Source organism: Triturus cristatus, chromosome 12 (genome assembly GCF_964204655.1).
Source record: "Triturus cristatus chromosome 12, aTriCri1.1, whole genome shotgun sequence".
Classification (NCBI taxonomy): Eukaryota; Metazoa; Chordata; class Amphibia; order Caudata; family Salamandridae; genus Triturus; species Triturus cristatus.
This window is the reverse complement of record NC_140595.1, coordinates 633,759,191-633,785,583: the sequence shown is the minus strand read 5'-3', so window position 1 is coordinate 633,785,583 and position 26,393 is coordinate 633,759,191. Positions and strand designations below refer to the sequence as shown.

The following is a 26,393-nucleotide window of genomic DNA, read 5'->3' as shown; positions in this document are numbered from 1 at the left end:
ATCACAAATCTGAGGTATTTGTGATGAGCTGGATTAATTGGAATATGAAAGTAGGCGTCTTTTTAGATCTAGAGTAGACATAAAGTCACCCTGCTGCAAGAGGGGTAGTACTTGTTGAAGAGTTACCATGTGAAAGTGCTCTGACAATATGTATTTGTTTAACTCTCTGGGATCTAGAATAGGTCTCAAGGAGCCATCCTTTTTTGGAATCAGAAAGTAAAGGGAATAAACCCCTGACCCTTAGTACTGAAGTGGGACTGGTTCTATAGTCCCATTGAGTAATAAAGATTGCACTTCTTGTTGAAGCAAGTACTGGTGGTCTGGTGACATTTTGTGAGATCGAGGAGGAATGTTTGGAGGATTGTTGATAAGCACCAGGCAATAACCATGTTGGATAATTCCAAGCACCCATTTGTCGGTTGTTATTGATTTCCAAATGGGGAGAAAATCTTAAGTCTTCTTCCAAAAGGTGTGGAATAGTCGGAGGGAAGTGTTGGGAAGTCACTGTTCACTTGAGGAAGGGGAAGTGCGAGGTGTGGTGTTTTTACCTCTCCCCCTGGGACTATTTCCCCTATAACCTCCTCTGAAAAATCCTCTAGTAAAAGATGTTTGGGAATTGCCTTAGTTGGAGGAAGTGTTCTGGTCAGTGCCTGTGGTCTTGGACCCTCACCTATAAAAAGAGCGCAGAACGGAACCTCGATTTGAGGGAGATTGAAGTGCTCCCATCGATTTTGATACATCGGTGTCCCTTTTCATTTTTTCGCAGCTAGATCCACTTCAGGGCCAAAAAGATGTTTTTTATCAAAAGGTATATTCAGGACGGATTGTTGGACTTCACGTTTGAATCCTGATATCCGTAACTACGCATATCGTCATAGTAAGATGCTAGTATTATCCTCTCTAACTGCGGTGTCAGCTGCATCGAGGGCGACCTGAGAGAGTCATTAGAAATTATTTTGCCTTCTTGGACTAAATCCTGAGTCTTTGCCTTATGCCCTTCTGGAAGAAACTGAAGTAGTTGTTACATTTCGTCCCAGTGGGCTCTATCGTATCGTGCTAGTAACCACTGCGTATTAGCAATACGCCATTGATTAGCTGCTTGCACAGCTACACGTTTGCCTGAAGCATCGATAAGCTTCGATTCTTTATCTGGGGGAGGGGTATCCCCAGATGCTTAAGAGTTAGCTCTCTTTCTAGCATTTGATACCACTAAAGAGTCAAGTGGGAACTGACCCTTAACAAAAATAGGATATGTGGGGGAAGATTTATATTTCTAATCTACTCTAGGAGTAAGGATAGTGGCACGGACAGGATCTTTAAAAATATTGTCTGTGTGCCTTAACATACCATTGATCATGGGCAGTGTCTGGCTGGATTTATGTGATCCTAGAGTGTCAAAGACTCTTTATGTAGCTCCACCCAATCGTATTCTGCTGCTCTAGCAATAAGCTGTTGGTATGACAGATTGTCATCAGGTGGAGATGGCCTGGGAGGATAAAGATCTGGGGCTGTATCCTGTGGAGAATCAGTTGTGTAGTCCGTCCAAGGATCTGGTAATTGTGCATCATTATCGTCCGTGTCACCTGCGTCAAATTGAGGTGGAGGAGACTGACTTGGTGTAATATGTAATGGATAAAGCTGTGGTGGAGAGGGAAGTGGATATGGAAGTGTATGGAAAGGCCTTGTGCCTACACTTTTTTTCTTCAGATGAATTTTGCATGGGCTGTCATCATTAGAAAGCTTGTGCTTAGATGGTGGTTTAGCATTGATTTGCCCTTTGACAGGGTGAATATACATATTTTTCTGTTTTGGATCCGATCTAGGCGGTACAGTATCTATGTTTGGATCCGGTTGTATGGCAGGCAAGTCTTAGTTTTTTGGCAGCAAAGCTTTCGGAGCCGGAATTTGCTTTCAGTGCTGAGGGTTTCGACTCCGTGGGTTGTTTCTTGGGTTTTCTCTGATCTGAAGGATCGGCACACGTCGCAGTCTTGCTCTTTGTGCTCGGTGGACAAGCACAAATTATACACCGAGAGTCTGTACGTGGATATTTTGCGTGGCACAGGGGAAAGAATTTAAATGGAGTCCGTTCCATCGACGAGGAGCCAAACGGACGCGGATGGGCCCGAAGGCTGCCCGCAGATCTTCCGGTCGAAATGTCGAAGTCTTGAAATTCTAATCGAACCGCGGAAATGGAAAGCGCGTCCTAAAACAATACTGTTGAGGTAGAGAGAAGTACGCACCGAGGGGGAACCAGAGGATCGATTCCAAAGCAGAGCACAGGAATACCCATCCAAACCCGATGGCGGAAAAAAACAATCTAACAATGGAGTTGATACCCATGAGCACAATCACCGAAAGGAGGAGACCTCTACCTCGTGACTGGAAAGACTTTTTCAAACAAAAACAACTTGCGAACATCCGGACCCAACACTAGATGGCAGGAGTATGCAAGGCATGTGATCTGCAGCTCACATGCCTCAAACACATTTTTACCTATAGGGTCTACTGGTTTCAGTGTCTCAGCCTCGTTATTCATTCTTTGCATGTTCTCATCCATGTGAGGACCAAATAGAACTGCGCCAGTTGAAGGAAAGTTCATAATCGGGTGTATCATTCGAGTTATCAAATTAATCCAGGAAGATCATGATAATGTTCATATACTGAAAGGTCTGCAGAATTCAAGGACGCATTTACACCTGGTTATGGACCAGTAGGCCCACCATTTGCGCTCCTTAGGAAGGTCCTCAGTAAAACTCTGCATCGATTCCTACAGTGATAGTGATCTGTCATAACAGCATAATAATGCAGTAGTACTGTCTTCTTTAAAGTCTGTCTCTAATGTTCCATAAACATTTCTCTCAATTAAGTCTTGTATTTCCCTCTTTTTGAGGAGGCATGAAAGTCTCAAGAGTTAAAGCATGTCTGTTGTTTACAGGTGAGACTAATCAGCAAATCAGGTGTAGGATCAGACAACAGAAACATAAGAACTTGATTGAACAACAGTATTTATTCTAAAACCAAGAAATTCTCTTCTGCTAAACATGCAAAGCCAGGAACCAGTCATACAAGTGGTCTTGTTTGTACCCCATGCTGCAAAGTCTCCACTATGACAGACACTGAAGTCTGTTGTGTTTCTAATGGCATATTGAACATAGTGACCCCGCTTCATAATACCCTATGGAAAGTGGTGTTATTATCAAAAGGCAAAACTCTAGATACCAAGAAAGGTGAAGACCTAGGGGGGAATAAGGTAGAGTGTGTGACTGAGGTCGTATCTCTGTCAGCCTCTCTTCTAAAAAAAGGAGCTGGAGTTATCTTTCTTCGTTTTGCGGAAGGAAACTCAACCAACATTGGGTGACTGGAGTCAGATCGAGAGATCCATGGAGGCTTTACAGGCAGAGGAACTGACAGGCTCTCATATACTGTTGTAGAAGCTGGAGCTGTATGCCAAGGAGTAACACATCTTGGAACAGGCAAAACATATGTCACAAACCGAGTCAACTGATTGTGAAATGTAACAAAGACTGTATTGAGGCTTCAGAGGGAATCACCATTACAGGCAGTTGAAGATACTCAGGAGAAGCCACGAAGGATTATGAAAACGGTACAAATCTTCTTAAATTGAATCTTTTGGTATCAATGCTGAGGTTTTGTCTCTGTCAATGCTGAGTGGTGTGATACTGAGGGGTGTCAATGCTGAGTGGTGTGATACTGAGTGGTGTCAGGCTAAGTAGTGTGATCATAAACGGTGCGACATCGAATGAAAGGACACCAGCATGTGGATCTATTTCACTGGCTCTCTTGAGGTGAAATGCCTCCTAATCTTGGATGTCAAACCTGACACTGTATCACTTCTTGCTCATGAACAGTCGCCACTATACAGGAGATCAACATTGATTGGGAGTGGTCAGAGTGTTGTGAGGAGAAAGTGTTGTTGTGCTTCATTCTTGCTCTTGATCTCCCTATATAGGAGACCCTGGGTGTTGAGCAATGGGTTATAGTGGAAGAGGTCCCAACCCTGGGTGCTCTATCACTTTCTTTTTGCACGTCCTTGCACCTAATATTTTCCGGTTTCCTTTGAGGCATATGACATCTCATTCTCACACAAGTTTTTTTTGTTTTTTTTTAATTGGCCCTATACAGGAAATGGCAGTTGCCAGTACAAAGTATACTGGTATATGGAAGCTGTTGACTCATTAAGGCAGTGCCTGTTTCAGGCTTCCCTGTGGAAGCTATCAATATGGCTGGTTTCCCTACTTTTTTTTAGCCATGTTTTATCCTTTTCAAGTAAAAAGAACTTTAGAAATTATGCTGCTGTGTTGTTTCATTCTGAAATAGAAAAGAATGCATTTCCAGTTTTGGGAAATTTTGCTTAATAAATTCTGCTATATTAGTAGTTAGAAAATACTGGATGCTCATCATTTAGTGCTATTGTTAATATGTTATAAAACTGGTCAAAGATCCCCACATGCTATAGGAAAATTCAATTGTTGATTTCTAAGAAATGACTCCATACATATCCTATGATGCAGAACCTTTGTCATTTTTATTCTTTTAATATTTTCCTGTAGAGTCGCATTCAGATGCTTACCGTAAAAATGAGAGATGGCACAGGGGTCATTAGTTTGGGGTTGATCATGGACAGGAGAGTGGGTAGGTGACCTTCACGGGATCCCACAAAAAATAACCTGGAATGAGAGGAAAACCTAAGTGTCTACGGGCTACAGATTAAAATACAAATCATGCTAAAATATTATTATCAGGGAAAAAGGGTGAATATGAAGTGATTCCAAAAATGTATAACATCTGCCATACACAGTGATATGGTCCACCTTCAAGGGAATCTCATCCTGTTTTACAGAAAGCAAACAATGCCACATCTTTGCACTTGGGTGAATAAATCTTCTAGAGTGAGGACAATCAAGACCATGGGGTTCTCGGTATAGCATGCAATTTAAATGTTTTTGGTATTTGCGTAACAAACAAAGAGGTTATCAGCCGTGAAAATGCCTATTTAACATTTAGTCGGGCATAGGATAATGTGAATTTAAATGCATAAGTGAGATGGAAAAATTACTTGTAATTCAATTGTTTTCATCCAAGAACTTTTCAATTAAGTCATTAAATCTGGATATTCTCTGGGTAAGTATACATCTCACAAAGCGAAAATCATCAGTGGTTGCAGCTGCTCATACCACACACAGATGGAGCCACAATTAACAGTTGTATGAACTCGCAAGCTTATTCAGTATTTTCACTGGAATAATACAATGACCTAAGAGACCTCTAAGTAAAGGTGGCTTACCTCTAATCCTGGTTCTTCTTTAGGTGAATCCCAATTGAAATCATAAGCACTGAAAAATCCTTTCCGAGGGTGGGAGCACTTTTAAATTTAAAAATATAAACTTTTCTCTAAAAAACCCAATCTTTTCTTTTTAAAATCAAAACAATTTTGACAGTCAATTGAAGGCAAAATTGGATATATTTTGTTTAATTGTGTTAAAATAGCAGCCAATTCAAATGTAGACAATTAGACAGGTCACTAAATAGAGAAGAGGAAAATGTAGATAAATATGCAGCAACCTGATGAAGCTGAAAAACAGCATTGCTCCTTTGAGTGGGTACATGCTAACAATCTCCCATCTTGCCTTGTCAACGACCATTGGTAAAGTACTTTTGCATGGAGACTTTGGATACTGCAAGCTGTTTACTCTTTGATCTATTCTACCATTGCAGAGGAACGAGGGTTTCTTATGATTTCAATTGAAATTTCCTTGAAAAATAGCAAGGAGTACAAATATCCAAATTTTCTTTCTCCTCAGGGGAAGTCTCCCTGATAATCATAAGCAATGAATAGAATAGCAAGACTATTACTAATCAGATGGTGAAGGGACATATATATATATGTTTAGATCTAAGCAGAAGGATTCCACAAAAAACGTGGCCTAATTTGGGCATCTGCTCTGTATTGGCTGGGCACTAATTGGCCATCATACAAAGCTCTGTTATAGGTATATGCCTTAACAAATTAGTATTTGTAGCTTTACCCTTAGTAGAATGAGCACTAGGCTTATCTGCCAAGGACTTATTTGCTTTCTGAGAAAAGAAGAAATAATCCATCTAGAAATTGACTGCTTTGAGGTGATTAAGCCTCTCCTAACAGTTCGAACATGTCAGACCTGTGGATGTCTTTCATTTTATCAAGATAAAACTTAGGAAACTGCCTAACATTCAAAGTGCGCATGGACCTTTCAGTAGGAGTGGATGAATTCTGAAAAAAAGAAGGAAGAGAAATAGTCTGATTTAACTGAAAATCAGAATCCACATTGGAAAGAAAACATGGGAGTGTCCATATGACTTTGCCCTGTGCAAGACTGTGAACGTCTTATGAGGTAAAAGGCCTGAATTTTGCTAACCCTGTGTTCAGATGTGATTACCGCTAAGAAGACAGCCATCCAGCCTTGCACTAAGTTCACTTAGAGAAGGGCCTATGAATAGGTTTGAAAAGAAGATCCATTTGTTTCTAAATAACCAGACTGATCTCTCAGGTGGTCTTCTAACTGGTGGGAAAAAATGTTAATGCCTTGAAGGGTGTCTTCCGTAACAGGGACCCTGATGAAAGAGGTTTGTGAAGAATTATTCCTGAACACTGCAATAACAGCATAATTTACCATTAAAGAAGAGAACTGAAGGCCTGATCTGGCTAAATAGAGGAGACAAGGAAGTACTGAATGAGTCTAGGAACCATGCTGCCAAATTCAAAGATGGTAAACTTGGAGGGGGGAGGGTGGGTATGGCGAGCAGAATTTGGCCACCAAACATGTGGAGGAGGTCCATTCTGCGTGGAAGTTTCATATTTATCTCTTACACATGAACATTATTAAACCATAACCGGCCTGGCAACTCTGGTGTCATGAGTATCATTCTTATTCCGTAGTAAGTCAGTTTGATGAATGGTGATGAATTCTGGGATATTGGTGGAAATGCGAACAGAAACGTCCCTCACCAGTTTATCAAAAGAATATTCCCCTTGGTTGGCAGTATCTAGAAGTGAAGTCTCAGCATTTCCTTTTTCTGTACATCAGCAAACAGATTTAGTGGTGGAAACCCCTGTGCATCGAAGATGAAGTGAATCACATCGCTGTTTATAAACCATTTGTGGTTTTCTTGAATAAACCTTCTGAGTGAGTCTGCTTCTAAATCCTGAACACCTGAGAGGTGAACCACTGACATTTACAGGTCTCTGGCAAAGAGCCATTTCTAAATCATTTGTACTTCAAGAGCGAGTGATCTGGCCCCTCCCTTTTTGTTCAGGTAATGCATGACTGACACATTGTCCATCTGAACAAACAGATGGTCTTTATTGCTGGAAGAAACGGCTGGAAAGCCAGATGGACTGCTCCCATGTTGATATGGGGCAAACATTTTGTGAAACCATGTGCTTTGTACTTGTAGATCATCCATATAAGCTTCCTATCCAAACAGGGAGGTGTATGTTACGATTATCTGAGTGGGAATACCTTGAAAAGCTGGAACTTCTTTTACGAGATTTTCTGCCTTATACTACCATGGAAGGGAATACATTGCAGCTGGATTAAGAGTTAATTTGATTACAAGGGTTTGTTTTGGGAGGCAGGGGGAGTTTTCAGCTAAAATGTCCAATGAGAAAAGGAGTGAGGCAAGGCTGTGTACTTGCTCCGTTTCTTTTCTCATTATATATCAATAGTATTGGCCAATATTTGATTAAACACCGCCAGGACGATCCGATTATTAAAAATACTCCAGTCCAATTTTACTCTATGCTGATGACGCAGTCATGATGACGCGGACGCAAATAGGGTTGCAAAGAACTGTTTTATGCAAGAAAGGGGTCTAAATGTGAATATCAGTAAGACTTATACAATGGAATGTGGGGAAAAAATTACTAAAAAATTTGATATTTTTATTAATAATAAAACAATCGAATGCACAAATAAATTCTCCTATTTGGGGATCAATTTTGATCCCCAAATAGGGGATCAAAATTGATCTGCTGCTATCCAGGCAAGAAAATTAATGTTTTCTAGAGCCATAGGTGCAGTGATCAATTTTATCCAGGAAATTAGGTTACAGACCTGTCCCTGAGTTATTAGCCATCTACAAATCCAAATGCCTATCAACAGCTATGTACGGGGCAGGCATATGGGGATTTGTGGATGTGCAATATCTACAACGTTGTGATAATGTTTTTCTGCATTACTTGTTAGCAGTACCAAGCTCAAGTGCTAACTTCATCTGCCACTCTGAACTTGGTTTGCCTTTTATTACTGATATGATTAGAATTAACCCCATTTTACTTTAGCACAATGTCTGGGTTTCAAATGAGACCAGTTTTAATCACGATGTCATCATGGATTGTTTAAAACTTGACAGGGCTGTTACCATACCCTGGCTTGGTTATATAAATGAAATGGCTAATGAAATTGGTCACCCTGAATTTTTTGAGGCACCGGAGAGGATGGTATCTACTTCAAGAAAGACTTTAAAAATAGAATGTCTGACCCACATAGAGGAGATGGCTTAAAGAAAGAGGAAACTGTCATGGACAACCAAATGATGTTAATATGTCCAGGCACACAATCGTATCTGGCTCAAGTGCAGGGAAGCTTCGATCGCATGCTTTTAACTCGCTTTCGTTTTGGGACCTTCCAAAGATTGATTACCTTCCCAGGAGTTAATGATAGGTCGAGAAATCTACTCCCTTGTCTGTGTGATGACATCTCATACAAATCTACTATGCATACCATCTTATTTGGTAAATTGTATACACTACCAAGGAAAAGGTTCTTAATACCGATCCTGAAAAGTATGGGTTTAAGACAATGTAGAATAGCTTACTTGAAGCTACAATCTCAGGAAAATGAAATGACTGAGGGGTATCGCCTTATTTTTAAAAACTGTCATTAGGTACAGGAATACAATGTACAGATAAAAACTATGTAACCCTTATTTGTTTGTTATGTATACATTGAGTTTATGCTGTAACATAATTGATTAATTGTGTATCTTAATTGTGGTTTTATGATTATTATTTTTTAAATCGAATAAAGCTAATTTGAATTTGTATTTTATTACTACTGGCAACTGTGATCATCAAGACACTGAAGGGGCCTCACTGGAATATAAGCAAGAGGTACTGAAAAAATGCAGGATATAATGGATCCCAATAGTAACAAAATCTGGCAAGCTGTTACTTGGGGTGCCTTCAGAAGATTTCAACAATGGAACTATAGCTAACAGTCACTCGTCAGAAGGAAACGCTTTTGCTGTCTGCGTATCCAGCACTGCTAAATGGTTGAAGGACTGAAATGACTTTGCAGTAGACTTTGTATATTTGACTCGCAGCCACAGCTTGTTTCAAATGTCTAGTGTTGTCTGGTAATGAGATAAGAGTACCGCCTTGCATTTTGAGAATGTCCTTCGGGTGGACTTGAGGCCGGATGGAAGGACTTTTTTGGGGTAATAATGATTTCCAACAACAAACCTCAGCCACTTTCGATGCTTCTGTTTTATTGGAGTATGAGCATATATGCCCTGAAGATCCCTAGAGTGAGTTGAGAACAAATTTGATGAAGAGTCAACTTGTGGAATTTTCCCCTCCTAATATATTTGTTGATCATTTTCAAATCTACAATGGGTCTTGAATTCTTGTTTTGTCCCTTTTTTGTAAACCAGAAAGTACCAGGAATACATTTCCCTTCATTTTTGGGAAGATAGCGGTGCTTATACAGCCTCTCTCTCTAGAAGGGTGATGACCTCATGTAGCTGGAGGAGATGACATGAACATCAGAGAACAGCTGTGCTGCACAATATTCAATATCCATCTGTCTTCTGTGATATTCTGTAACTCTTGCAGATGTTTCATGATACTTCTTCCCACCGGACTTGCATATTGAATGTAGGAAGGGAAAAGTTACTGTCTCCCTCTTGTAGGATGGTTTCCTGCAGCGGCTGATAGTTGCTGGCCTCATCTGTCTCTTAAAAACCTCTTGTGTTCATAAAGGTTTTGCTGATGTGTGTGCTGATGTTGTGAACTCTGAAGCATTTGAGCCCGTAAAGGGATGTATTGGACCTGTAATGCTTCCTATATTCTGGTTTCTTTCCTAGAAATAAAGCCTAGAAGGTCTCTATCTCTTTCCACATTTACTGCATTTCTTCATTAGTGTGAAAACCAAAAAGGGTAGTGCTAGAAAATGGCAGGTTCATGATACGCTGTTGTGCTTCACGTTGTAGACCAGCAAGTCTTAATCATGAAGTTCAACACATGGCTATTCTATGACAATATGCGCAGTGTCCCGTGTGACTCATTCAAACTGTGGGACAACTTGGGATCTCGACCAATCAATGTCATATCAAGTCTAATCCGCAGACACCCCACAATCCATCTTTAATTGCCTAGTAATTAATTTTAAAAGAAGCAGAGAACGTTCTCATCTTGAACAGGCGCACAAAGCCAAGTAAGGTTTAAATATGGTCTTATTTCAGACAACATGGGTCTATTTGTATTCAGACTCTGAACTATATGAGGAGAAAGAGTTTAGTATGGCCGTGGACCACACACTGGCATTTTAATCAGTATGGGCCATACGATTGTTTACATTTTGGGCCTACGATAAGTATCACTATGAGAGGGATACCGCATGCGATATAGGTCAGCAGTATGCAAGTTGGGCATACGTTTTGGACAGCACCTTGCCATTTGTAATATTCACACCAATCGAGTCAGAGTTATAGACGTTCCCAAGGGGAGTTGCTCTTTCACTTTAAAGGTGGTACATGGCACACAGGAAGGTTCCTTGGGTGACTGACTTGGTGGGTGAAGCTATACACGTTGGTGATATTTGGCGCATGGTGTTCCACTGATGACTAACAATGACTGAACCACTGGTTAAGAACAATTGTTACTTACCTGTAAACAGGTGGTTCTCCAGTATTGGTGTCTTTCATAGATTCACATGCTTGAATATTCCCCGTCGTCGGAGTGGGAGTCCCACGGTAAATAATATAGCAATATATACAGTGATAATATATATATATATATACCTATACATACGTAATCATATAAAAACAGAGATATAAGCATATAATAACCTCAAGAATGTCCCTATATGAGATTTCCATAGAGATACATGGAAAGAGAAAAAAGACATTCGCAGTCTATCTCTGTCATTATGTTAGTCCGAACTCCGGCCAATCAGGCGCCAGCTCCTCTCTAGAACCTTCTCCTCAGAGCTCCTCACCTCAGATTTTCGTAGCACCATAGTGACTCAGAGTGTATGAGGAGAAGAGAGCCTCTGAAGGGAGGATCGCATGTGAATCTATGAAAGACACCAATACTGGAGAACCACCTGTTTACAGGTAAGTAACAATTGTTCTTCTCCAGTATTGGGGTGTCTTTCATAGATTCACATGCTTGAATATAGAATAGCTAGCAGTAACAATAACATTGTTTCCATGATCACACAGCTTCGAAATTGTAATGACAATCAATCTTCTTATGCATATGACAGTACTGAATAACTGTAACAGTATAAATGCATCATTATGTCAATTATAAATGGAAACAATATGGAGGAGGGAAGGAAGAGGCTCATCTTATTTAAAAAGATTGCGAGGCACTGCCTGCCCAACTGCAGCATCCTCCTCGTTTAAAGTTGTCAAGCACTAGTGTCTTGTAAACGTGTGTCTGCTCGACCACGTAGCTGCTCTGCAGCTCTGATGCAAAGGCACTCCAGCAAATAAAGCAGTTGAGGAAGACATTGCTCTGGTGGAGTGAGCCCTCACTGGTGACTGCAATGGCTTGTTTGCCTTTTGATGGCAGAAGACGATGGCAGCTGAAAACTTAACGTGCAATAGTTGGTTTCGTCACTGGACGACCCTTGTGAAAGCGTGCATAAGCTATGAATAGTTGATCAGTCCTTCGTAAAGCAGCCCTTCTGCTGATGTAGAATGTTAAACATCGTTTCACATCCAGGGAATGTAATCTCTGCTCCGCAGGAGTTTGCGGATAGCAAAGAAAGTTCTTAAAATCACTGGTTCGTTAATAAGGAAATTGGATTTGTACGGAATACTACAGAATCTGTTTTGAACTGTAGGAAAAAGGTGGATTTATTGTAAATGCATGCATGTCACGGACGCGACGTGAAGACGTTAGCGCCCGAAGAAAAGCCACCTTCCATGTTAGATACTACAAGTCGACCTTGTGAATCGGTTCGTACGGTGGTCTCATTAGTTGAGCCAATACGATGTTCAGATGCCACAATGGAGGAGGGCGTCTAACAGGAGGAAATTTGCAAAATAACCCCTAGACGAATTGATGGATAATCCTTGAAGAACAAAGGGAAGTTGAACCATCCTGACGGAAACGGAAAATTGCCGCCAGAAAAAACCCCTAAAGGTTGCATGAGAGAACCCAGAGTTAGCTAAATGCAAGAAGAACGGTAACAATTGTTCTGGTGTGGAGTGAAAACGGGTGCACCCCATTAGATGCACACCAGTGGAGAACCCTTTTCCACTTTAATTTGTACGTTTTCACCGTAGAAGGAGCCCTCGCCTGAGCTAAAATGTCTCTACAGTCCTGTGGAATATCCAAATGGGCAAATTCACAGTGCTCAGGTTCCAAGCTGATAAGCTCAGTGAGGAGGGATTCGGATGACAAATTTTCCCCTTGTCCATCGTGAGAAGATCTGCACGAGGATGTAGAATGATTGGTTCGCATTGAGACAGTAGGAGTAGTTCTGAGAACCATGCCTGCCGAGGCCAACGGGGGGCTATAGAAGTAGATGGCAAGGTTGCCTCCGCATCTTCCACAGAAACTCGAGGTACGAGTGGGATTGGGGGAAGAAAAAACGTAGTCAAACAGATCGTACCAGTCCATCAAAAAGGCATTGCCCAGAGATCTTTTGTGGGGATGCCAGCTTGCGTAATCTCGCTTTTCCGGTTCTCTAGTGTGGCAAAGAGATCCAGCTGTGGGCGACCCCATCGTTGAAATATCCTCTCTAGAGTTGGTTGATGCAACTCCCATTCGTGGGTCGATGAGGAGGACCTGGTCAGGGAATCCGCCAGGATATTGGATACCCCCGGTCGATTAACTGCTGCATATCGTGATGCGATGGTTGACAGACCAATCCCAAATCGACTGAGCTAGTCGAGACAGTTTCGGAGATTTTATCCTGCCCTGCTTGTTTGTATAGTGCACGCAGGTTGTATAGTCTGTCTGTATCAGGACTGATTCTCCTTGGATTAAAGGATGAAAAGCTTTGAGAGCCAGCAATATATAGCCATGAGATCCAACCTGTAGAAGTGCCAGTTTTTTTTACATATTGACCATTTTCCCTTTATTGATAAATCCTCCAAATGAGCACCCCATCCTTCCAGAGAGGCGTCTGTTATTGTCATGTCTGGTACCATTGTCAGAAAAGAAATGCCTTCCGTTAGATTTAACGGTTGCGTCCACCACCTTTGCGCCAACTTCATCCGATCTGTGACGTTTACAACATCGTTTAAAGAACCTGTAACCTGGCGTTCTTGGACCTCCAGTACTCCTTGGATGGGGCGTGTCTGTAATCTGTAAAGAGGGACCAATGCAATGCATGATGACGCCATTTTCAGAAAGGACTTCAATATTCTTACAGAAACGGGTCTTTTTGATCTGATAAGGGTTACCAGTCGGAGAATTTTTTTTTTTTTTTTTTTTTTTTTTTTTAAGACGGTCTTGGGAGAGAAGTGCCCTTGCTGACACTGTCTAAAGTTGCTCCCAGAAAATCCGTGCGATAAGAAGGCTGTAGATGGGACTTTGTGGTATTTATGGAGAGCCCTAAGGCGCGAAAACACCTCCTGTCAAAGATGTGTGTGTTGTAGAAGTTGAACTTTCGATTGTGCTTTTAGGAGATAGTCGTCCAGAAATGGAAAGATCTGAACACCCTGGAACGTAGGACGCTACCACAGGGGCTAGCACCCTTGTAAACACTCGAGGGGCCGAGCGTAGTCCGAATGGTAAACTTTGAACTGGAAAAAACACCTCGACCCACTCGAAAACGAAGAAATTTCCGATGTTGTCGTAGTATGGAGATATGTAAATATGCATCTTGGAGGTCGATTGTTTCCATGAAATCTCCTTGTGAAAATAATCGCAAGATCTCTACATGCGTTCGCCTACGAAAAGAATGTTTCTTTAGATACCTGCTGAGAGCCCTCAGATCTAGAATGGGCTTCCATTCCCCCTTCCCTTTTGGTGATAAGGAAGAATCGGGAATAAATCCTTTCCCTCTTTTGAGATCTTGATACTACTCCTATGGCTCCCTTGTGTTATAGAAATTGAACTTGTTGTAACAGTTCTTCGATATGAGCCTGTGGCAGTCCGGTAGGTGGTGTGGGTGGAGGGAATTCGATGAACTCCAAAGTGTGACCTCTTACTATAATTTCCAAAACCCAACGGTTCCTTGTATGGAGGACCATTGAAAATAGTACCGATAGATTCGATCCCCAATTTTCTGGGACTGATGGAAGTCATGTCTCTTAGGAGTGTAACCCTTGTAAGAGGATTTTCCTCTGTAAGTCTTGGAAGACTGCTGTCGAGAAGTTTGCTGTTGGTTAGAGGAATATCGGTTTGAACCCTGGTTATAAGGTCGATATTGATTGATTCCTCTTCGAAAATTAGAGGAGGTGCCGCGTCCGCGTGCACCCCGAAAGGGTTGTTTTCAAAATTGCAATGTGCCCAGAGAGCGAGCAGTATCTGTATCTTTCTTTATCGATTGGAGAGCTTCATCCACTTGATTTCCGAATAAACCTCTTCTTCGTCATATGCCATGGTCTTTGACGGTTCCGGCAGTTGCTCAACTAGTGTTGACATATCCGCCCCTTGACGGTCCTAACGACCCAGGATGGCCAAAGCATTAGCTGCTCTCACCATGGTGGAAGCCATCGAAGAGAATTTTCACCCTATGGCATCGAAACGACATCAACCACGATCAGGTGGTGCAGTGATCATAGATGCAGGGTTTCTAGCCTGGCGTTGCGCTGCCTGTGTGACTACAGAATCTGGCTTCGCTTGACCAGTGAGGCACGCTGGTGCTCCTAATGGTGATTTGTACTTTTCCTCCAATCTAGGCACTCGTGCTGGAAGACTATGAGGCCTCCATAATCTTTTTGCCTTCCTCCCCAATAAATTCGATTATAGGGATTGTATGTGTTTGTTTAACAGGCTGATCTTTGAAATCGTACAGGAAATAATCCTTCGTTAATTTGAACGTTAGTGCTGTCCTATCCCTTAACTGGTGGAACTTGCATATCAACAGGTGGTGAGTCACCAGGTAGCACCGGAGAGGGAGATGGTGTTTGGGCATGATAGTTATCCCACTCCGCCATACCATCATCATCATCATCAGCATCGCCACCATCATCGAGAATCTCACCATCCTCCCTGTCCTCAGTAATTTCTTCTTCTTCTTCTTCAGTATCATGAGGAGGTACTGTCCGAGTTGAAGAATGTCTCAGCGGTACTGTAGGTATTACCACAGAAAGTATTGGAGCCGGTACCGGTTCCGATATAGTTGTTGGCACCACTGGAGTAAGCGGAACCACAGACACTTGTGGTGATAAAGGAAAAACCGCCGATTATAGTTGTCACAACCGATTCAGCTAAACTTTCTTCTGAATCTTGATCTGAGTCAGTGGTAAAACAATGGTGAAGGAAGGCGGGAATCCTCCACCGATATAACCTCACCCGACATATCTTGTCAAGTACTCGGTGGTAATGGTAATAAAGGAACAGCAGCAAAGGACGAAGTAGTCGCTGTATATGTCGAAGAGATTTGGATCTTTTAATGACCTCTGTGCAGAAGTCGTCTTCACCGATGAGACTGCAGTCGACGGGCTCTGAGGCATAGAAGGCTATTGAAGAGATCTTCGTAGACGGAATCGTCGACGGAACCATCGTCGACGGAACCACCATCGAAAGATTCATTGCCGACAGAACCATCGTCGACGGAATCATCGTCGACGGAATCATCGTAGACGGAACCACCGTAGACGGAACCACCGTAGACGGAATCACCGTAGACGGAACCACCGTAGACGGAACCACTGTAGACGGAACCACCGTCGACGGAATCATCGTCGACGGAACCACCGTCGACGGAGCCACTGTCGACGGAGCCACCGTCGACGGAGCCACCGTCGACGGAATCACCGTCGACGGAATCATCGTCGACGGAATCATCGTCGACGGAGCCACCGTCGACGGAGCCACCGTCGACGGAGCCATCGTAGACGGAGCCATCGTAGACGGAGCCATCGTAGACGGAGCCATCGTAGACGATGAAGCCATCTTTGAGAAACTGGAAAGTTGAAAACCTCACTAGCCTGAGAACTATGTCTCGTGGGCGACACAGCAGTATTCAAAGAAGAAGAAGTGGCAGATGTCATAGTCAGAGACATTTTCTTCTTTTTAAGGAAAGGAGTAGGTAACTCCTGTACACTACTGCGTTTTGAGGCTGTGTGGGAACGGCCAGAAGTAAAGTTTTCTACCTGTCAAGAATTCCTGTCATGCGAGGGGAGGAAAACGGTAACCAGCGAAAACGGACTACATCTCCCAGGATGCTTAGCGGTTGAGAGGTTATGTAAACAGGAGAGCTGTTACATAACTCAAGGAAAACACGCCCTTATGTAAACAGGAGAGCTGTTACATAACTCAAGGAAAACACGCCCTTATGTAAACAGGAGAGCTGTTACATAACTCAAGGAAAACACGCCCTTATGTAAACAGGAGAGCTGTTACATAACTCAAGGAAAACACGCCCTATAAAGGGAGGAACCGGGAGGTACAACGCTGTCGGATATTGTGTTTACACCGACGTACCTGCTTAGTGAAGAGCAGTGTTCCGGAGTGGTGCTCCAGTAAGGCAAGAACGGAGGTAGGTCGAGTCGTTACTCCCTGGGCCGTGTCTTGCCCCATCGTCACCTGTGAAGGACCCGGAAGCTCTACCGGATAACCATTGAGCTTCGCTTTTTGACTCGGCTGAGTCAAAGCGCAGTGGCGCTTTTGCTGGTTGGAGTCGTAACTCCCAGCCCGACCAGAGATACAGGGACTGCCAGCTGTAACGCACACCAGGAGGTGTTTGCCGCGTTACAGACTCGGAAGTCCACAGGATCGATCGAGCGGCTGCTCTCGGTTCAGTCTTCTTTGCTTGTGATTGGGGTATCGGTGACGCATCACCAGGAGGTGACTCCGCGTCCCGGTGCAGTCTGAGGAAGAGGTTGAGCGGCTGCTCCCTTCAGGTAGAGACCCCGGCTGGGTGTTTCCCTGACTCCTCGATTCTCCCCAACACTCTTCGTGCCTCTCACAGCCTACCGATTGGCATTGTCGGCCATTTCATTTCTGCCCTCTGTTTGCATACGCCGGGATCGGCGTATATGCAGAGGACGGTTAGGACCATCCGTGCTGTGGGCTGGTAACGTACTTAGCCTGGAGGATTCCAGTGACTATAACCTTTGTTTATTCCTTGTATTATTTTTGCCTTCATTAAAATAACTAAACCTTCACAAGTGGTTGCGTTCTCATTATCGTGTCTGTTAAACGATCCTGAGACGTTCAGGGCGTTACAAAATATCCGACCGTTAATAACACTAACTGTCTCCCGGTCGATAACAGACATGGCAACACTTGATGATGTGCTGGCTGCTTTAGCGACCGTGCAAATTGAATTGGCTGCCTCCAGGCAAGAAACAGCCGATGTAAAAGCCAGACTGGATGCTATCCAATTGGACCCGCTCACGCCCAGCACCTCCCTCACGAACCAGACCCCTGCGGTAGTAGTGGAAATGCCGGTAGCCGTCCCCTTGGCAACACCAGAGAGGTACAGTGGGGATCCTAACACAGTGCAGGTATTCCTCACACAAGTGGCGCTACATTTATCGTGCAAACCAAGGGCGTTCCCCACGAGTCAGGCTCGTGTGGCTTTCCTTATATCCTATTTGGCTGGAAACGCGGCACAATGGGCCGTACCTCTGGTGAGCAGGGACGACCCCATCTTATGTGATTGGGGTGCTTTTCGCGAGGAATTCCTGAAAGTCTTCGACAGAAGGGCTGACTCGTACACGGCGGACCGTGAAATGCTTGAGTTGAGACAGGGATCCAACGACCTGGTGCAGTATCTCAACGCGTTCCGAAGGCTGGTTGCGGAAACCAAGTGGCCTGTTGCTAAACAGACGGCGCTCTTCCATCACGGGCTGTGCGATGAGCTCAAGGACGCCGTGGCTCATATTGACCCACAACCCAAGACATGTGAGGGCCTTATCAACCTGGTATTACGGCTGGAACATAGGCTAAGTGAAAGAAAGGGGGATCATGGGAGAAAAGGAAACTCCCTTCCATCCTATGTGACAGTGGGAAGTCCTGAAACTTCCACCGCATCCAAGGGAGAACCCATGGACATCGGCGCAATACGAGCGAGCCTCACAGCCACGGAGAAAGAGTCACGCCGTAAACAAGGATTGTGCCTATATTGTGGCAAAAAAGGCCACTACGTACGTGAATGCCCTGCCAAACCGAAGACGTCACGTTATCGGGCCAACCGGTCGGTAACAGCCGTGGTGGACGTACCGGCGGAAAACTAGAGGACTCCCAGACCAAAGAAGGGGCATCTCGGAGTCACTCATCCATCCCTTCACTTTCCAACTCGGTCACTAAGGGACAACGACACCTGTTTCTCACGGTGCACGTGGGAGTGCATGACCAGTGGATACCCGTTGTGGCCATGGTGGATTCAGGGGCCACTGGCATGTTTATGGACCACAACGAGGCATGCAGGCTAGGGCTAGTGCTTCTTCCCAAAGCTGTACCCGAAGACGTCTATGCTGTAGACGGAAGGCGATTGGTGACGGGGCCCATCGGGCAGCACACGGGGGTACTTCCGATGAGATGTGGGAGGAACCATTTGGAACAAATCGATTTTAACATCATCCGAGCGCCCCAATATGGCGTCATATTGGGATTGCCGTGGCTACAGAAACACAACCCCTCTGTGGATTGGCCAACACATCGCATCGAACTGACGTCACCGTATTGCATCCTGCATTGTGGAATAAGAACGGAATCCCTTGACGCAGATGAGAGCGGGAGTCAGACGGTGGCTACAGCGGCAGAAAAAGATGTGGCTCTCCCCCAGGCTTATCACAGTTTTGAGGATGTATTTGATGAGGTGAAGGCGGAAGTGCTACCACCACATAGACAGTTTGACTGCCAGATCGACCTGGTGCCAGGGGCCAGCGTTCCCAGCGGCAGGCTGTATGCCCTGACGGAGCCTGAAAACGTGCATCTCCGGGGGTACCTGGATAAACTCCTCAAGCTAGGATTCATCCGCCCGTCCAAGTCTCCGGCCGCCTCGCCACTCTTTTTCATCCCGAAGGCTAATGGGGAGCTGAGAGCCTGTGTGGACTTTAGGGCATTGAATGCGATAACCGTAAAGAATCGGTACCCCTTGCCTCTCATCAGTGTACTTCTGGAACAGGTCAAGAAAGCTCGTATCTACACCAAGTTGGATTTGAAAGGGGCATACCATCTGGTGCGCATGAGGGACGGAGACGAGTGGAAGACCGCCTTTAAGACCAGGTTCGGCCTTTTTGAGTACCTCGTCATGCCGTTCGGTCTGTGCAACGCCCCGGCAGCCTTTCAGTACTTTTTGAATGAGGTATTCAGAGAGGAGTTGGATATCTACGTGGTCGTATATATCGACGACATCCTCATCTATTCGTCCAGTGTGGAGGAACACGTACACCACGTCAAAGCTGTGCTCCAAAAGCTGAGGGAAAACATGCTGTTTTGTAAACTCAGCAAGTGTGACTTCCACGTCACATCCGTGGAATTCCTCGGAGTGATGCTGAGTCCAGAGGGACAGGAGATGGCAGAACGAAAGATCAAGGCGGTGAAAGAATGGCCGGTGCCCCAAAGCGTGAAGGACGTCCAAAGTTTCATTGGCTTCGCCAACTTTTACAGGCGGTTTATAGATGGATTTTCAGGATTGGTGGCCCCAATCACACAGCTACTGAGGAAGTCCAAGGAGTTTGTCTGGTCCCCTGAAGCGAACAAAGCCTTTGAGGCCCTGAAAAGCGCCTTTGGTAAGGCGCCGGTGTTGGCTCACCTCGATCCGGATCTCCCCTACGTGGTGGAAGCGGACGCATCGGATGTGGCGCTCGCTGGGGGCTATCTTGTCCCAACGCAACCACGACACAGGGGTGCTTCATCCCGTTGCGTACATGTCCCGCAAACTCAACGACGCCGAACGCAACTACCATATTGCGGAGAAGGAGCTTCTCGCAATCAAGGACGCCTTCACCGAATGGAGGCATTGGTTGATGGGGGCAAGACATGTGGTATCGGTGTACACGGACCATCGGAACCTACAGTTCATGACGGCCACAAGACACCTTTCTCCCAGACAGCTGCGGTGGATGATCTTCTTTGCGGGGTTCAACTTCCGCATCACATATCGGCCGGGGACGGAAAACCGGAAGGCGGACGCCCTGTCCCGTCAATCTGCAGTTAAGGAACCATTGCCTGCGACCGAGCATTCCATCATTTCCCCGAGGATGGTATTGGGGGTTATCCAACCGGATACTTTCCTGAGGGGAATAAAGAGAGGGATCAGGTCATTCGCATGGCGGAGGTGGCTCCTCAGTCACAGAGAATGGCAGCTGAAGGACGGGATACCCCTGAAGGGCAGGTGCCTATTGATACCCACGCCTAGGCTAAGGAAACAAGCATTCATCTGGTGCCATGACTCTCCATGCGCAGGTCATTTGGGCTTTGAAAAAACGGTGGGTAGCATGGGACGGCATTTCTGGTGGCCAACCATGAGAGTGGATGTCAGGAGGTGGGGACAGGAGTGTCCTACGTGTGCTACCATGAAGGCCGACCATGGCCGAACCCAAGGGCTCTTACATCCACTTCCGACCCCGGATAGACCATGGGATAGCATATCACTGGACTTCGTGGTGGGCCTACCGGTAGACCAGAGGATGACGGCAATACTGGTGGTGGTGGATTACTTGACGAAAATGGGGCACTTCATCCCCTGCAAGAGAGTCCCTACGGCCGGGGAATTGGCGTCACTACTCCTAAAGAATGTGGTACGACTGCATGGATTACCTGGGGTGATCGTGTCGGACCGGGGGTCGCAGTTTACTGCGCAATTCTGGAAGACTTGGTGCACTGCGCTGCATGTTAAGACCGCCCTGTCCACCAGCTACCACCCTCAAACGGACTGCCAAACCGAGCGCCTGAACCAAACGCTCAAACAGTATCTGCGATGTTTTGTGGACCAGGGCAGGGAAGAATGGGTCGACTTGCTATGGGTTGCAGAGATAGCCTATAACAACGCCCCTCACAGCTCCACACAGTCATCTCCGTTCTATAGCAACTATGGCCAACATCCCAGGTTCTTGCCATTTCTACATCCGTTAAGAGAGGACAGGATTCCCGCCACAGCGGACAGGGTGGCACACATAAAAGACACGTTGATGCGCTCAAGGGCTGTCCTAATAGAGGCCAAGAGAAGATACAAGGCTGCGGCAGACAGGAAGAGAAGGCCCGGGCCACTGTACCGCACTGGAGACTACGTCTGGATATCCACAAGAAACATGAGGTTTCGAAAGAACAGTGTGTTCCATCCCAAGTACATGGGCCCCTATCGAATTACCAAGTGTATGGGTCCCGTGAACGTGAAGGTGTGCTTGCCCCAGTCATTGCGGATACACCCTGTCTTTCATGTATCATTGCTCAAACCAGCACCCTCCAAGCCGTCTGGGAAACCTAGGCCGGTATGCGTGGAGTCGGAGGTGGAGTATGAAGTGTCGGGCATACGGGCGTCCAAATGGCGCAGGGGGAAGCTGTGGTACCTGGTTGCGTGGAAAGGCTATGGCCCGGAGGAGCAGTCATGGGAACCGGCTGAAGGGGTTCATGCTCCGCGCTTGGTCTCCTTGTTCCATCGGCGTTTTCCTGCCAGCGCTGGACCCGTGGGGAGCCGCTGAGAGGGAGGATGTACTGTCAAGAATTCCTGTCATGCGAGGGGAGGAAAACGGTAACCAGCGAAAACGGACTACATCTCCCAGGATGCTTAGCGGTTGAGAGGTTATGTAAACAGGAGAGCTGTTACATAACTCAAGGAAAACACGCCCTTATGTAAACAGGAGAGCTGTTACATAACTCAAGGAAAACACGCCCTTATGTAAACAGGAGAGCTGTTACATAACTCAAGGAAAACACGCCCTTATGTAAACAGGAGAGCTGTTACATAACTCAAGGAAAACACGCCCTTATGTAAACAGGAGAGCTGTTACATAACTCAAGGAAAACACGCCCTATAAAGGGAGGAACCGGGAGGTACAACGCTGTCGGATATTGTGTTTACACCGACGTACCTGCTTAGTGAAGAGCAGTGTTCCGGAGTGGTGCTCCAGTAAGGCAAGAACGGAGGTAGGTCGAGTCGTTACTCCATGGGCCGTGTCTTGCCCCATCGTCACCTGTGAAGGACCCGGAAGCTCTACCGGATAACCATTGAGCTTCGCTTTTTGACTCGGCTGAGTCAAAGCGCAGTGGCGCTTTTGCTGGTTGGAGTCGTAACTCCCAGCCCGACCAGAGATACAGGGACTGCCAGCTGTAACGCACACCAGGAGGTGTTTGCCGCGTTACAGACTCGGAAGTCCACAGGATCGATCGAGCGGCTGCTCTCGGTTCAGTCTTCTTTGCTTGTGATTGGGGTATCGGTGACGCATCACCAGGAGGTGACTCCGCGTCCCGGTGCAGTCTGAGGAAGAGGTTGAGCGGCTGCTCCCTTCAGGTAGAGACCCCGGCTGGGTGTTTCCCTGACTCCTCGATTCTCCCCAACACTCTTCGTGCCCCTCACAGCCTACCGATTGGCATTGTCGGCCATTTCATTTCTGCCCTCTGTTGGCATACGCCGGGATCGGCGTATATGCAGAGGACGGTTAGGACCATCCGTGCTGTGGGCTGGTAACGTACTTAGCCTGGAGGATTCCAGTGACTATAACCTTTGTTTATTCCTTGTATTATTTTTGCCTTCATTAAAATAACTAAACCTTCACAAGTGGTTGCGTTCTCATTATCGTGTCTGTTAAACGATCCTGAGACGTTCAGGGCGTTACACTACCTCACAAAAATTACTTCATCTTTATCCTTAAGTCTCTGGAGCCACAACCAGAGACGGCCTTCCCTGTCTTTCAGAGATTTTTGTAGAAAAAAATTCTACAGAATTTACATTCACCCACTTCATGGTTAGGGTAAAGACAGTAAATACACTTACTGTGTGGATCTTCTGAGAATAACGTAGCTTTCCACAAAAGAACAAGGTCTAAACAAAGACTTCTACTTGAAGTCATCCTGAAGAGAAAAAACTGAGCAGAGCTCAGGGAGACTCCCTTTCACACGACGTGCGGTAGAAAATCTGAGGTGAGGAGCTCTGAGGAGAAGGTTCTAGAGAGGAGCTGGCGCCTGATTGGCCGGAGTTCGGACTAACATAATGACAGAGATAGACTGCGAATGTCTTTTTTCTCTTTCCATGTATCTCTATGGAAATCTCATATAGGGACATTCTTGAGGTTATTATATGCTTATATCTCTGTTTTTATATGATTACGTATGTATAGATATATATATATATATATTATCACTGTATATATTGCTATATTATTTACCGTGGGACTCCCACTCCGACGACGGGGAATATTCAAGCATGTGAATCTATGAAAGACACCCCAATACTGGAGAAAGAGAACGTTCTCTGCTTCTTTTTAAATTCAATGAACGCCAATTAAAGATAGATTGTGGTGTGTCTGCAGATTAGACAGTATGCAGAATAGTACTCACACATGTGTCTCCGAGACACCAACTGCCGGGGCCCGGCCACGCACTGTGTTCCCCCCCCAGCCATTAATGGCCCAAGGTACCCCATCTCCCAGGGCCGGCTCCAGATATGTCCCAGGGTGTCCACCCTCCAGACATAGAGGTTGGTGCAGGCAGGGAAACCTGTGTTTGCTCTTGCTTGGCAGGAGCAAGTCCAAAGCTCCTGCCAAGCGAAAGCAAACATTAAGTCCTCTGCCAGCAGGTGTGAGCATGAAAAATGCTCCCGCCCGCTGGAAGCGTAGTTTTAGCTGTTTGCCTGGCCCCCACTAAACGGGGCAGGGAAGCAGATGAAAATATTGCTCCAACCTACAGGGTGCAGCATTTTTAGCTGCTCCCTGCAGGCGGGAGCAATGCCAGCTGCCAATGAAGGCAAGGAGCCGGCTGGGGCAGTGGGGACATTGGGGTTCCCCTGGAGGGTCCCAGCAATGATGTAGTTGGTGCCCTAAGGTAACTATAACTTGCGCCATTGGAATGCTAATTGCGCCACATGTTACATCAGTCATGACATCTTCTATGACATCTTTGATATCACTGCAACATTTGATGAGACAACTGTGCCTGATGGGGCGCAAGTTATAGTTACTTGAGATAACTATAAATACCTGAATTTCTATGGTTTGGTGTGTGTAAAATCTGAACTTAAGTATAATGTCCCTACAACCTTTGGTTTTGTTTTAGTGAATTTGTATATATATATAAGAAAAGCCGAAAGCTCTGTGAACCAGCCTATGATTAAGGTATTCTCACCGAAACGCGTCAGGCTACATCCCGGCATGTGAGAGTTGGTCTGAGAGGAATTGAAGCAGCCCGAGTGCGTTCCCGCCTGTGGGCAACTTTTGGAGCGATATACAATACACGGCAGCCCAGCCGTGGGGAATGCACCGCCGCCTAGATTGCAAAGCGGACCATGGAGCTTGGAATTATGGCAAGTTCGTATCATGGGGCAAGCGACGCCGAGAAATAGACCATGCACGTTCTGGGGCCCATCCAGGGCCATGATTGGGGACACATTGAATACGGCACCCATCCAGGGGAGGATTACCGCACTACAAATCCCAGAATACCAGGGGGACAGCTCATTGGAGCAGTCTATTGGCCTATAGGAAGGCAGAATTTCAAATAAAAGGTGTGGCAAGAAAAGCCGAAAGCTCTGTGAACCAGCCTATGATTAAGGTATTCTCACCGAAACGCGTCAGGCTACATCCCGGTATGTGAGAGTTGGTCTGAGAGGAATTGAAGCAGCCCGAGTGCGTTCCCGCCTGTGGGCAACTTTTGGAGCGATATATATATATATATATATATATATATGTATATATATATATATATATATATATATATATATATATATAGATATATATATAGTCATTAGCAGCACACAAAAAGCTTTTCCTTTGGAACAGCTGACCTAACTATAACTACCTAGTGGCGACCTCCAAATATCTATCTATATATATAGATCCTTGCTTCCTGTGCACCAGCCCAGTGTGTGTGTGTGTGTGTGTGTGTGTGCCTGTGTGTGTGTGTATATATATATATATGTAAAAAAGGTTCCTAAGAGTTTCCTACCCTACTTGGATTTCCATGTTCCAGCTTTACAAATATTTGCAACTGAGACTTTCCTTTCCATGCTGTGGCAGCTGCTTTTCCTCTTGTCGAGTGGGCCCTGGGGTTCCCTATCAAAAAAGTGTTCAACAGTTGGTAAACTAATAAAATAAAAGGCACTATTCACTTTGCCATGGACTGTCTTGAAGTGGCCAAACTTTATCTAATGTGACCATAATTAACAAACTGTTTAGCTTGTCTTATGTCATTGCTTTTGTGAAAATAATAACGCAGAAACTAAGGACTCTTCTGATGCCCAGGGAATGGAGAATTCTTTTGGCTGGTGTAGAAAGGTTAGAAAAGAACATTAGTAAGGTCATGGTCTAATTAATGGGGAAAGCAGGCACCACTTTCATAAAGAAGGATGAGTCCTTAAAACAATCCAATTTGAATGAAAAGCGGAAAAAGGTTCTACTACTGATAATGCTTGTGGTTCGCGGACTCTCCTAGCTGAAGTGACAGTAAATAAGAGACAGTTTTCCATGAAATATAATGCAATGTTGCTCTATGAATAGTCTCAAAAAGAGAGCTTATCAATTTTGAAAGTATGAGGTTAAGTGCCCATGGTGGAGAGGGATTATTCACAGGTGGGAAAACTTTCTTAAATCCTTCAGGTAAGTCTTTAATGACTGGAACGTGATACAATCATTTTCTATATGCCATTATAGCCTCCAGGTGGACTTTTATAAAAGAGAATTGGGACTTGAAGGAGTAAGGAAGAGCTCTTCTTTCTGGCAAGAAATTGGACTGAAACCTTTATCGTGACACCAGATGAAGAATCTCTGAAAATGCTGATGCTTAAAAGCATCTTGTTGATGGACATGTTTCTTCTTTA

The 26,393-nt window shown here is 45.1% G+C and overlaps 1 protein-coding gene across 1 annotated transcript in view; it reads right to left on the bottom strand.

Moving 5' to 3' along the window:
- SLC7A5 (solute carrier family 7 member 5) overlaps positions 1–26,393 on the bottom strand; it is a 129,697-nt gene that overhangs the window by 33,308 nt on the left and 69,996 nt on the right. The window contains exon 7 of the mRNA XM_085638732.1: positions 4,592–4,688. Within this exon, the coding sequence (XP_085494858.1) occupies positions 4,592–4,688 (97 nt within the window). The remainder of the gene's footprint in view (positions 1–4,591; positions 4,689–26,393) is intronic.